This window comes from Amblyomma americanum, chromosome 1, assembly GCF_052857255.1.
Source record: "Amblyomma americanum isolate KBUSLIRL-KWMA chromosome 1, ASM5285725v1, whole genome shotgun sequence".
NCBI classification, from domain to species: domain Eukaryota; kingdom Metazoa; phylum Arthropoda; class Arachnida; order Ixodida; family Ixodidae; genus Amblyomma; species Amblyomma americanum.
In genome coordinates this window covers 54,097,069-54,110,551 of record NC_135497.1, presented here as the reverse complement: position 1 = coordinate 54,110,551, position 13,483 = coordinate 54,097,069, and the positions used below count along the sequence as shown (strand labels likewise).

General features: G+C 46.1%; 1 protein-coding gene across 2 annotated transcripts in view; it reads right to left on the bottom strand.

Moving 5' to 3' along the window:
- LOC144132839 (carboxy-terminal domain RNA polymerase II polypeptide A small phosphatase 1-like) overlaps positions 1-13,483 on the bottom strand; it is a 62,215-nt gene that overhangs the window by 11,395 nt on the left and 37,337 nt on the right. For both annotated transcript variants that reach the window (XM_077665537.1, XM_077665526.1), the window contains one exon: positions 3,076-3,162. In XM_077665537.1, coding sequence (XP_077521663.1) covers positions 3,076-3,162 — 87 coding nt within the window. The remainder of the gene's footprint in view (positions 1-3,075; positions 3,163-13,483) is intronic.

The following is a 13,483-nucleotide window of genomic DNA, read 5'->3' as shown; positions in this document are numbered from 1 at the left end:
CGAGTGCAGTGGAAGATAGAGATGGCGACAGCAAAAACAATTGCGTTGTGTTGGGTTTAATGGAACATAAGCAACCAAGACTATCATGGGCCAGACAGCAAAAACAGCGCTAAAAGGAAAGCGAAGGAGGAGGGTGCAGCGATAGCATGAAGGCAGGTTGGACAACGGCAACCCGCAACACCCGAGTAGCCTCACCTATCGCATCGTAGGTAAGGTATGTGTCGCTAGCTAGAGATGGCACAAGAATAGCACATGCTGTGAACGTGCTGGCCATTCGCCCAGAAGAGGTTCATCGGCAGCAGAACGCTATGCACGGTGTTCAAATCGAAACCCAGAGCAGCCTCCATTCGGCACTATGTGTTCCATGTGCAGTCGCCTATGGTTCGAGTGTCGCAGCAGCCACACTTAAAAATCGCATTACCAAGAAGCGTAATCGACGGCTAATTTTTTTGAAGGAGTCCCGCCATTGTGATGCCAATGTGCGTTCCCCTAATTAGGTCAGAGGTTTTCTTCCAGCACACCAAACCTGCACACTCGTCACAGAGGTTTTGCCGTTTTGTGCAATCCAGCCCTCTCACACAAGGCATCACTGCATTTTCGGCATTTTCAGTTTCTTCAGGGGGCCGGAGGGGCATTAATAACTTGACCTTTGGATAATTCGGGTATTTGTTGCAGTCCTTTGAAGTCCGTACAAATGAGGTCATGTTTTCTGTGGTCAATTGTTTTTTTTTTAAATATGGTGCTGAGCCAGTTTAGTTGTGTTCATTTCAATTGCAAAGGCAATACACTATGTAAAAAGTGAAGGACAACATTTGCCCATTTACTTTTTCCTGAAATTTTATTCATACAGAACAGATATTCAATATTCGAAGGCATTTTTTCTTCATACTTGTGTCTGATTCATATTTGAGGATGTCAAAATTAGCACACCCCTATTTTTTGCTTCACTTGGTTTATGGTTTATGGGGTTTAACGTCCCAAAGCGACTCGTATTATGAGGGATGCCGCAGTGGGGTACTCTGGAAGTTTCGACCACCTGGGGTTCTTTAACGTGCACTGACATCGCACAGCACACGGTCCTCTAGAATTTTGCCTCAATCGAAATGAGACTGCCATGGCCGGAATCCACGCATCTTTCAGGTCAGCAACGACAGATGGCGTGTCGGACGTCCTGCGCATGGGTTTCTACAGACACAGCCAACTTGGCGTGACTTATCACCACCGGCGCATGCCTCTGCACCGAGAACATCCGACTACAATGCCCCTTTGTGGAATCTGATCGCACTTGCGTCTCCCACATGTGTCTGTTTTCAACCAGTAGCAGATGTATTTTTGCCACTCCCCAGAGAGCACCACATCTTTCAAAAAAGGCAGATTTGGCCACCTCACGTGCACTTGGTGTTCCTGGAACTTGTGTTCGTGGCTGGCAGAAACAGAGACAGGATTTTCGCCAACAAGTCGACTCTGAAGGGTTTCGGCGGGCCAAAGAAGGGCCTCTTCCCAGAAATAGAAGAGTTTGCCGACTTCATGAAACAGCGAGCAGACCACAGGTCTGTGACTACAGAAATATTAAACGTTAGGGCTACGCAGCTGGTGCAGCAGAAATGACTAATGCGGATGGAGTTCCAAGTCAGAAGGTGCTGGATTATAAACTTTATGAAAAGGTGTGGATTTCCACTCAAAAGGAAAACGGGAATATGCTACAAATTGCCAACAGAATATGAAAGCTTTTCAGTGTTATGTCCCGAGTCTGCATCATAAGCACAGCTACCAGCTCATGCAAATTGAAAATGCTAACCAAGCACCACTCTACTTCGACATGCCAGCCACCCCAACTGTGGAGACCAAGTGGACAAAACAAGTGCACGTTTCATCTGTTGGTGAAGAGAAGATGAGTGTCACCGTAATGCTTTGCTGCATGCCTCCATTCCTAGTTTCCAAACGCAAGATGCTCCCTAAAGGCACAGTGTACCCAAGCGATGATATTGTGCCCACCAATCAGAAAGGGTGGATAGACACGTACCTCATCCTGAACTGGACGAGCGCTCAACGTATGCAACACTGACCTTGATGCCATACTCTGACATGACACTACAGCTGCAGCAGCTGCATATCAGCCTCAACAAGCCGGTGAAGGAGAGGTTTTGGACACTCTACACAGAGTGGTTTGTAGATGGCTGCCACACATTTCACACCAACCAACAAGATGAAGAATGCCGCGTTGCATGAGACTTGGCGGGATGGGTAAATGCACTATCACATCTGGCATGGTCAAAAAGGCCTTCAAGATGTGCGAAAGTTCAAATGTCATGGACAGCACCAAGGATGAAATGCTTAGGGCCATTGAGAGCAACAAGGAGGCATTGACAGCGACGATAAGTGATGACGTTTTTGCCAGCCAGATGGGGAAAAGCGAGCGAGGTGGCAGCCCGGTTTACTTCTTCGTGACATTACAGTGGTTGGTTGCTATTGAGTAAAGGTTGTTCAAAGTGAGAATCAAAGTAAGAAGATTCATTTCTTTAAGCATGAAAATCTGACGCACATTGCAATCGTCAAAAATAGGCGCTCATAACAATCAATGGCATGTTAGAACCGAGTTAATACAGTACACTAGCTGCAAGTCAGCACTCGTCACTCGTCGTGTGCCTTTTGGTTCTATGCCTTTTTGTGCTGTTCGTTAAAGTGCGAATCAGTACCAACTCCCCTAGCTCTCTGCCTTGCATCCCTGTGTATGAACAGGTATGCAAGGTGGTTACAAACATGTTCAGAAGATATGAAGAGAAGTAAATGCATCCAGAAAACAAAATTAGCCACTTGTATGTGCACCTATTTCAGTGCACCCGTTGCGCTATATGCCAAAGCCACTAAGCAATTTGTGTTGGCACAAAGTCGCCTGCACATATCTGAAACCAAAGCATGAACCTAAACAAATGCACACAGTGCTATGACCCAGCGATGCTAGCATGTTCTCATCTTTCCAACCTCTGTGCAATGCTTGCAAACAATGTGAGGCATAGCCATCACCAATACCTAATTCTTGCCAAAGATGGCATTTGTACAAGAGAAGCCACTCACTGCATTGCCTGGGTGGAACATGTAAGAGGCAGGAGAGTTGTCGATGATCACCACCCGGTGCAGGTCCCGGCCCAGCCGGCCCAGGTCCTGCACATGAGGAATCAGTTCATTCACAGGGGGACACCAGCAAACAAAAAGAACTGAAGCTGCTCTGCAGAACATCTGTAAATGCCTAAATAACAATTTTACAAGCATTAAGGCTACTTACACATTCTTTTCCTGCAGCAATACAATAGGAGTGCACTTAACACAACAAGACTGCAACAGAGCTAAAAGCCATGGCATTACAGTGGCTAGCTTCCTCACAACTTCACAAAGCAAGGCTACACAACTCTTCCGCTGTAGGTTCCTGGTAAACCTTGCAGCAATGTTTACCCTGCATCTACACAGCACTGTGGCCGATTAACAGTGATTGAATGTGGAATACAAGCAGCAGCAAAAGGCAGCAGTTCAACCACATAAGCAAAGCCATGTAAGCGAATATCAAATTAAATGCCGTGTAATTCCCACCTTCAATAATTTTTCTGCAACCTCGCTACAGAGGATCAAGTTTTAACGGATAATCGGCCATAACATACTGATCTGTGAAGATGGCAGCTCCTCCTAGCTCTGTCACTGACTACACTTCATTTCCAGTAGATTCTGTTACAACATACATTCGGAGAGAATGGACCAAAATCAACACGGCAAACACTTCTTCACCACACACATTTCATCCGCAAACAACACAAGTATTCCTCAGCGTGTCCTGGCAACATATGACAGCGGCAGCAACAATGGTGGCTGGAACAGCGAGGAGCACCGCAGCATACGCGAGGCAGAGAAGTTCACAGGGAAAGTGCACCACGGAGTGATGCAATTTGGTTTTCAAATTGTGTAAGGAACCGCCAAAATTTTTTCTGAGCCACAGAGACTAGGCTTTTTTTGGAAGTCTAAAAACAGGCATGGCTAGTATCACTAATGGTCGGCAACAAATCTGATTGCAACTAAGTGCCTATCTGTATAGTTGTACTGTTAACGACTACATTTTACTTTACAAGCTTACTACTTAAAAGGGGATATAACTTTCAACACCAACTTTTTATTTTTTGATTAATTTTAGTTAAAATTTTTTTGCATGTTAGCATAACTTTCAAACTTAAACGAACAAAATTTCAACATTATATCTGAAGAACTTTTTTTTCTTACAGACTTTCTCTTTTACACCTTGTAGAAAGCCTGCAGGCTTGACAAGATGTATAAGAAGACTGGTTCAACATTCACTCCAATTTTGAATACATGCTATGCAAGAAGACAATCTTCAATTTTTATTATTTTACACCGCAACTTTTTTTGGTTTTCATTTTTTATAATGCAGTTCGCACACAAATGTCTGAACTGTCTAAAACCGAGTCTTTCGGGTCAGCAGCCGAGTGCCATAACTACTGAGCCATCACCAGATTAAAAAAAGTTATCAAAAAAAATTTTGGCCACTATTCGCGATTTGACCATGATTCATGTGCTCTCTGATTCCCGTCAAAACTGGTATTACTTTACCCAAAAAGCCATTCTTTTACCTCAAAAAGCCTGTTTTAAAAATTAGTGGCAAGCTTTCCTGAAACACGGGGTATATACCAACACTTACATATTTACTTAGATATTTTTTATGTCAGTTATTGGATAATTTGTTTTCTTTTAAACTACTGTTCATTGATAGAAGCCTCTTCGCCTATGGGCAGTGCTCAAAATGCCCTCTGCCAATCCCTGTATTAGCTTAACTATGGGTAAAGCTCAAGTACTTTTGCACCACACGGCAGTTGTCACATCAGAAAAGAAAATATAATCCAGCTACCACCCTTCTTCCCGCACCTCACTCGTCCTTTTGTCTTTCTACAACCACCCTGTCACTACCTCTTTTATTCTGCGCCCTGGGCAAGTTCAGTTCAGTTCAGTTCAGTTTATTTATTTCTTGCTACAGAGAGCAGTGGGCCCCGGGAAAAAAGCCGTAGCTTGACAAGCTCCCGAGGTCCACAACATCCAGCAACAGTGGCGCCATTGGTCACGTGCAAGCAAGAAAGGCATACATCAACCTAAGGCATGATTCACAATCTGTGAATGAACAGCGGGAACACAAACTAAGCGCGCAATATAACATAAAGAACAAGCAATATATAAAATTCAAAGCATGCACTGAAAGAATTATTTAAACATTCTATATGCGCAGAGATTATAGCACTTAATTTCACAGCCGTGAACACATTGACAACGCATAAAAGAACAATTTTCAACATACATGAATGAAGACCGCATGATATTGGCGTGCTGACGGGTTACGATAAGCATTCAACGAGCCTGCATATTTCTACCGTATACGTAAGAACCACAAACCATAACAAAAGAGAATTATTCGTGAAAGAACGCCCGGAGGTCAGCATTGCTGCATTTATTATTGTCAATGCCTGCATCAAAGAGACGATTGAGTAGTGCGGGAAGATAATATCTAAGCATCTATATCCCATAGTTAGTTCGTGGTGTGTTAAGGGTGTAGTGCCGCAGACGGCGTAGCGGGTATGTAGGCACAAGGAGCTCAAGGTTAGCAATTTGAGATATTGTTGAAATTTTGTCCCGTGTTTCCTGTTTGTAGCGCAAGGACAGACGTATATCATAGAGACTAAATATTCTCGGCACGTTACTATTGTGAAAAAGGGCTGAGGAAGGATAATAGTAAGGTTGGTTAAAAATAATTCTTAAGGCCTTCTTTTGAAGGAGGTAAATATTTTGAAGAGTGGTCTTTGTAGCAGCTCTCCAAACTAGGTTGCAGTAATGCAAATGTAACATGAAGATGGTTTTAAACAGAAGCAGTTTAATTGAGGTAGAGAAAAAATGGCGATAACGTGACAGTACGCCAACTACACGAGCAACCTTAAGGCATATATGATCAATATGTGTATCCCAAAGCAGTTTTTCCGTAAACCAGATTCCTAATGTTTTAAAGGTGTTAACAATTTCTATACTACTCGAGACACCGCAGAGGTGTCAGGAGAAACTTAATATTTTTCCTTTCGTACGAAAGAACATTGCTTTCGTTTTCGAAACATTTATCTGTAGAGCATTACAGTTTACCCAGTGGACAAGCGCTGAAAGCGTCCTATTTGCAAGGATATGAGATCATCGGGGTTGTAATCACTGAAGAATATGCCTGTGTCGTCCGCGTATATTATAAAGTATGCATTCGTATTAATAGTGGTAATATCATTGATGTATAAATTAAACAGAAGTGGACCTAAGATACTCCCTTGCGGGACGCCAGTTTTGATTTGAGTCATGCGCGAGGAGCATCCACTGATGTCGACATATTGATTTCTGTGCGAAAGATAAGAACGAATTTGCTCTAGCACATGGCCCCTGATACCATATCTCTGAATTTTCGCAAGAAGAGTGTCATGACTAATGCTGTCGAAGGCTTTTTTAAAGTCTATGAAAACCCCAAGTGTAATCTTTTTTTCTTCAAAGTTTTCTAAGATAAATTCTTTTTGGGCCACCAATGCAGTTTCAGTATAAAATACTTTCTGAAAACCGTGTTCAGATCGGGTAATAATAGTGTGGCGATCCAAAAATTGGTGCAGGCGATTAGCGACCACTTTTTCAAGACTTTTCGAAAACACTGGTAGAAGGGATATTGGTCTATAGTTGGCGATATTATTACGATCACCTTTTTTAAATACAGGCAGTACTCTAGCAACTTGCATCTCCGTGGGAAACGCACCAGTGCTAAGACATAGATTAAAGATATGAATCAGTGAGGGTGAAATAACGTCTATAACATACTTAACAGGAGAAAATTGAAGTCCGTCCGCATCATGCGGTGGGCTATTGTGTAGTTCCCTGAAGATTGACTGAACTTCTTCGTTGTCAACTGCAGCAAGAAAAACACTCTGCGAGTTGTCAGTCTCTAGAAATTCGATCGCTTCCGGGTTATGTTGGGACCGCAAGTTTTCAAAGAAGGAATCATTAAACACATTAGCCAAGTCAAACCTACTCATCTCAACACCATTAACTGTTAAAATATCAGGAGCTTTGGTAATACTTGAAGGGTTAATGATGTTGGAAAGCTGTTTCCACAATAGATCCGTACGATCACCATTACTCTCAAAGATGTCACTGTAGTAACAGTCCTTAGCGGTTCTAATATCACGGTTTAATTGTTTGCGATAAGCTTTGTACTGTGTCCAGTCATCAGGCTCTCTCGTTTTGATAAATTTCCAGTAAAGTTTGTTTTTTACCTCGATGCGATGCAACAAAGACGATGAAATCCATGGCTTCCTAATTCTTCTTCGTTTTGTTACCTTCGTAAGGGGGAAATTATTTTGATACAGAGCGATAAACTTGCGTAAAAAAATGTGGTATGCGTTATTAGGACACATTATTGAACAAATTTCATGCCATGTCTCATTTTCTACTTTTCTGCGGAATGTGTTCAGTCTATGCTCAGAGATTATTTGGCGGTAATAAGGCTGATCAGACAGCCTCTTTGTACGATGTTTTTCTTTACACATATAAATTCTCATGTGGTCACTAATGCCACACCAGATTACACCACTCTTAATAAGGGCTATATCAAAATTAGTAATAAAAAGATCAAGCAACGTTGCCGTGTTGGAAGTAAAGCGAGTGGGTTCTTTTATTATGTTTGAGCAGCCATTTGAAGAAAGAAGAATTTCAAAATTGTTCTGAATAGTATTATTACACAACATATCAATGTTAAAATCATCGCCCCATACAATGTTATACTCCTTATCATCAATGAAATTAGAGTTCCTTCACTCTCTCCCTTCTACCTCCCAACTTCTCCTTGGTGGTGACTTTAATGGCACTCACACATTCTGGGGCTACCCCCAAACCCTCAAACCCGGCCGCCTCCTCCACTGTCTGGCCCGGGAACGCCACCTCACCCTTCTTAATGCTCCTGACTCCCCTACACGAGCGGTCACTGTCTCGCAGCGCCCCACGACACCCGACCTCACCTTCTCTCGGGGCTCACTTTCCTTTCACTGGCAGGTCACAGCCGTAACTCTTCTCAGTGACCACTTTCTCATCCATATTACCACCTCTTTTTCCCACAACCCTCGATGTCATCCGGTCACTCACATTGACTGGAACGCCTTTAGCACTAATCTCGCTTCCGACTCCTTCCAATCTTACGATGACTGGACGTCGCACATCTCCGCAGCGCTGACGTCCAGTAGCTATCGCGTTCACTAACGTCACCCAATCCCAAACCCGGACCATCACCTTCTCAGTTTATGGCGTCGCCATAAACGTCTTCAACGCTCCTTCTGTTCCCAACCCAAAAATACCCAACTTTCCTCTCGGATCACAGCTCTGCGAGCCGAGATCGCCGCCCACTGCGCCTCCCTTGAACACTCTCGTTGGAGTGCGCTTTATGAGGGTCTTGAATCTGCACTGCGCTCGCGATCCACATGGTCCCTCTTTAAATCCCTCCTTGGCACTAAGGAACCCCCTCCGATGTTTTTGATCTGCTCGCCTCTTTGTACCTCCCGCCCCCTCTTGCTCCTTCCTACCAGGCATACTTGGACAGACCTAACCCCTATCTGGGCCACCCTTCACTTTCCGGGAGCTCAAAGCGGCTCTGGCTGCCAATGCTACTCACTCGGCTCCCGGTGAGGACGCCATCACATACACCACACTTCGTGACCTTCCTGACCGCACCAAAGAATTCCTCCTTGAGACGTATAATGATGGCTGGGACAGCAGCTGCCTGCAGAGCTCCTGGACCTCCTCTCTCATTTCTAGGATTGCAAAGCTGGGCAAACCTCCCTCTCTCTCTAACCTCCGCCCAATCTCCCTGACATCGTGCGTTGGTAAGACCCTTGAGCGAATGGCCCTGACTCGTCTCTCTAATTTTCTCGAAGAGAGGGAGTTCTTCCCCCATTTTCTTATTGGCTTCCAACGTCGCGTCTGTGCACAGAACATGTTCCTGATTCTCCAGCACACCTTTCTCTCAGCTACCCCAACCCAAATTCATGCACTTGCGACCGTCGATGTCCGCAAGGCCTTCGGCGGTATGTGCCATGACCACATCCTTTCTCAACTCGTCTCCCTGGCCTGTGCCTCCCGCATGTACTCTTACATCCGCTCATTTCTCTCTAACACAGTGGCTCGCTTTCGCGTAGACACCCATCTGTCCGATCCTCACCGCCTCACCCGCGGCACTCCTCAAGGTGCTGTTCTCTCTCCTTCCCTTTTCAATCTAGCTATGGCCTCTCTCACCTCCCAGCCAGCCCATCTTTTGCCATCCATCCATCCAGCCAGCCATCTTTTACGCCGACGACATCATTCTCTGGTGTTTGTCTGGCTCTCCCGGTCACGTACAGGACACCCTGCAACGTGGCCTTGATCTAACTAACTCTTTTCTCACCACCGCCGGTCTCTGTCCTGCTGAGGAGAAATCTGAGCTTCTCCTTCTCAACCACTCCTCATACCAGCGCTCGCACAACCATTTCGTCTCTCTCCAACTTTCTGGCTGTCCCATTCCTGTCACCACCCAGTGCAAAGTTCGTGGCTTCCCTTTGCATGAAGCAAGGAGCATGCAAGCCCTCCACCACGCTGTCACCACCTGCCACTCTTACTCACCTCCTGCGGCGCGTGGTCAGTCGGCGCTCAGGTCTCCACGAGAGCCATGCATGCCGCGTTGCCCATGTGCTCACCCTCAACGAAGTCTTGTACTTTATACCCTATATTTCCTGCACTCAGACTCAACTTAGCGTTCGAGACTGCCCTTGTGGACCTTTACAAGGCAGCTCTCAACCTCCCTATCAATACCTCAACCGCTAAGCTCTTTGCCACAGGCCTCTTCCATCCTCTCCGTTCTCTCTCACTCTCCACCATGACTCGCAGCTTGCCCGGCTTTCCCTTACCCGCCAGGGTCAGTACTTATTGGCTCAGGGGGATATCTGTCCCATTCCCATCTCCACCTTAACCTCTCCTATTCCCACCCCGGCTCCCAATCTTCATATCCTTCCCCTCCCGACCAACATGTCCCCCGCCCTGCATGCCGGCTGTCGTCACGCGACCGCGCAGCACCATTCCCCCGTCTTCGATACTCAGGGTGTGGCCTACAGGGATGCCTCTTTCGTGGATCCTCGAGGTTCCTGTGGCTACGCCCTATACCATCCCCACCTCCCTGCACCTGAAACCCACACCAGCGACCGTACCTGCGCCCTCTGGACGCATTGTCCCTAGAGGTCCTTGCCATTGCGCATGCTCTCCAGTCATTTGCCCTCCTTCCCTCTCTCCCTGAGTACACACTGTATTCAGGTTGTTATACAGCTATCCGCCACATACAGAACCGAACCCTGCCCCCTTCACACACACACAGCCTTCCATCGTTTTCCTCCGCTGGGTCCCTGGGAACTCGGGGATTGACGGCAATAAGCTGGCCCATCAGCTCACCCACGACACTCTTTACCGGGAGCCGTTGATCCCCTAGCCCAAGCCCTTGGAAGACTCACCCTGTGCCGCACCATAAAGGAGGTCTATCTCAAGCTCTGCCTCGACAAGCTCTTCTACCCTCCCTCTCATCCATCACGCACTGTGCCGGAGGCTCGCCTTCTTCGGCGAATCCAAATGAATGCTGTCATCACCTCCTCTCGCCTCTTTCTCTATCGCTACCAATCTGACGCTTCCTGTCCTAACTGCCCCGGCTGCTCAGCAGTCGGGTTCCTATCCCCTCCTCTCTCTATCCATCACCACCTGGCTCGACTGGCTTGGCACTGAAGGGGAAGAACTGTGACGTCCGGTCGCCCAGACAGTCGACATGCTCGGCCTGTAAATTATGGCCGAATAAAGGTCTACTACTACTATCACTCCAGAGAAATATTGAAAAACGGTAAATTATCACCAGAAATAAAAAAACCTCACGTGTAATGAACCTCAAGATGATTGCAAGAAGCGAAGTTTTGTTGAATGTATGCAATAGACATCTTTCGCTTTGCACCTCTCCCTTGATGTCATGTCCACAGTCGTATACAACTTTATCCCTTTGAGGGTCAAATTTTAAAAAGCTTTCCCAGATGGTCAAATAAATTACTTTATTGCAGATTTTGAATGCACAAAATGCGTAAAGCCATGAAGAAATTGTAAAAAAAATCAGGAATAGTATTTTGGTGTCAGCATCACTCAGAACTTCAAACTGTTCAATAGTATTTCATAGTGTGGTATTCCTTGAAACACTGGCCTACGCATAGTGCATTATCGCAGTCTGCACACATAAAACGCATGTCTGTTTTCCTCTTGGGGCGACGAGTTGTGTTGGCACACATGGCATCTTCGCTGCGTGTGGCTGCCTTAGGCAGAGGTCTGAGGCACCCACTCTGGGAAGTGGCGCGCCGACAGTCGTAGCGGGTTGTTTGCAGTACGTTTCCTGCGCCTTGTTCGTTGGATCTGGGTCTGGTACTGTTCCAATATTTGGGTCCACTCTTTCTAAACGCATCAAGCTTCATCGGGGTGCCAGTTCTCACGCGACAGAGAAAAAACGTCATGTTGAGCAGGTGAAAAAAGAACTTGTTCCACTTCAGTTTTCCTGGTGCTTTCACTGAAACTAAGATGCATGTCTACTTTGTCGATGAGTGCCATTTTCTTCGTATATTCAAGTACACATGCAGGCCTTTTTTTTTTCTTTTTCTCTGGTCGCTCTGTCCACCTTATCGGATTCTTGCATCTAGAGTCCATGCACTGATGTCAAAAGAGTGACCTCGTGCTTGTTAAACCATTTCAAGACAAGCAGACAGAGTGTTTGTGTGGAAGCTTTCTGTTTCACCCTCCTTCGTTTTTTTGAAAGAGGGCAGGCCCTTTCTGTTGATTCGCACAGTTCCGCATGCATTTGTTCTGTTTCTCTGCAGAAATTCAAACAGCACTGGGCTCGTGTACCAATTGTCCACAAACAGATAGTGTCCTTTTCCAAGGAAGTCTGGTAGAAGGTCAGCAACAACAGAGCTCGCATAACCAAGCTTTCTTTTGGCCAGGCTAACTGTTGTTCCTGTATAAACTAGAAACCTTAGTACATATGCAGTTTTCAGGTCACACCATCATGAACATCTTCACTCCGAACCGGTGTCTTTTGGATGGTATGTACTGCCGGAATGAAAGGCGGATTCTCCGAGGCATCAGCCACTCATCTATGCATAAATTTTGGGATGGAAGGAAAAGTCAAAAATTTTTCCTGAATGGCCTCCATGACAACTCTGATGGCCCTTAGGCGATCGGATTGCTCTGTTATCGAACTGAAGTGCTCGACGTACAGCAGAACAAAGCGGTTTACAGAAAAAAACTGGGTCAGCAGCATCGGGTCCATCGACCAATAGTCTCACAGGGTGTCCGTCCACACCAGGCCCATAAGCAGCACTATTACGTAGAAGCAGTAAAGCTCCGGGAGGTCCACGGCTGCCCAGGCTTTTAGCCACAATGCGCCGGAGTGACATGCGCCTGTTTTTTTAACTACCGTACTTGTTATGACGATGAGCAACACAAATTTTTCTTTCATTAAAAAAGTTTTAAACAATCCAATTCGGATGCTTCTGGCAGGAGCAAAGAGGCCACAACCTGCCGTGATTGTGAGCCGTCGAAGGTGAAAACAGATGGCGAAAAATCACCTGCGTGATGAAGTATTGCGTGCCTCCACTGCGATCAAGCAGTGAAACCCAAACAACGAAAGGGGGTTGCCGCAGCCCGCGCGACATGCTGCAGCTAGAAATCGGTTCTGTTTATCTCCGCAAGAAGGTAGCACAATCAAATTTCACTCTTCTTTTAAGTCCTAGGAGGTGGCAGCACCTCCCGGTGGCATACGTAATTATGGTGCAAAGTTTCAAACGGAGGGTTGAAACTGTTCCCGTACGGCTAAGACCTTGCGGGACGGAAAACCGCCCCCATACATGTACGGCATCAAAGGGTTAAGGGGCTCTGAAAGGGGCTCTCAATAAAGGCGCGGTGTTCCTGTTAAAGGGTGCCACTTAATGAATATCCTCAAGCAAGAATTTTTTTAATGTGCTTTGTAGAAGCTGACTTATCTGAAGTCAGAATATGAATTTCAGCGTCTTCACACCCTTTCCCTCGCCTCTAGTCAGTTTTTGCAAGCTGAAATGTCAGCACTCGTAACCCGGCTTCAACGCTGGAGCAGACCTTCCTGCCCCGCAGGAGCTACGCGGCTTACTGGCCGTGGCCATGGTAGCTGCCTATCGTCTGAAAGAGCCTAACCAATAGCCATCTCTGAACTTGTATACACAGGAGCGTGCAATGGGGGAGGGTGCGAGCATGAAAAAGTCGCTGAAAAGGGCTCGCCAACTTAGGCGTGTGATCATGGGTTCTCTGCTGCATGTAAAAATGTACTATTTGGCTGAGGTGTTGGTGACAC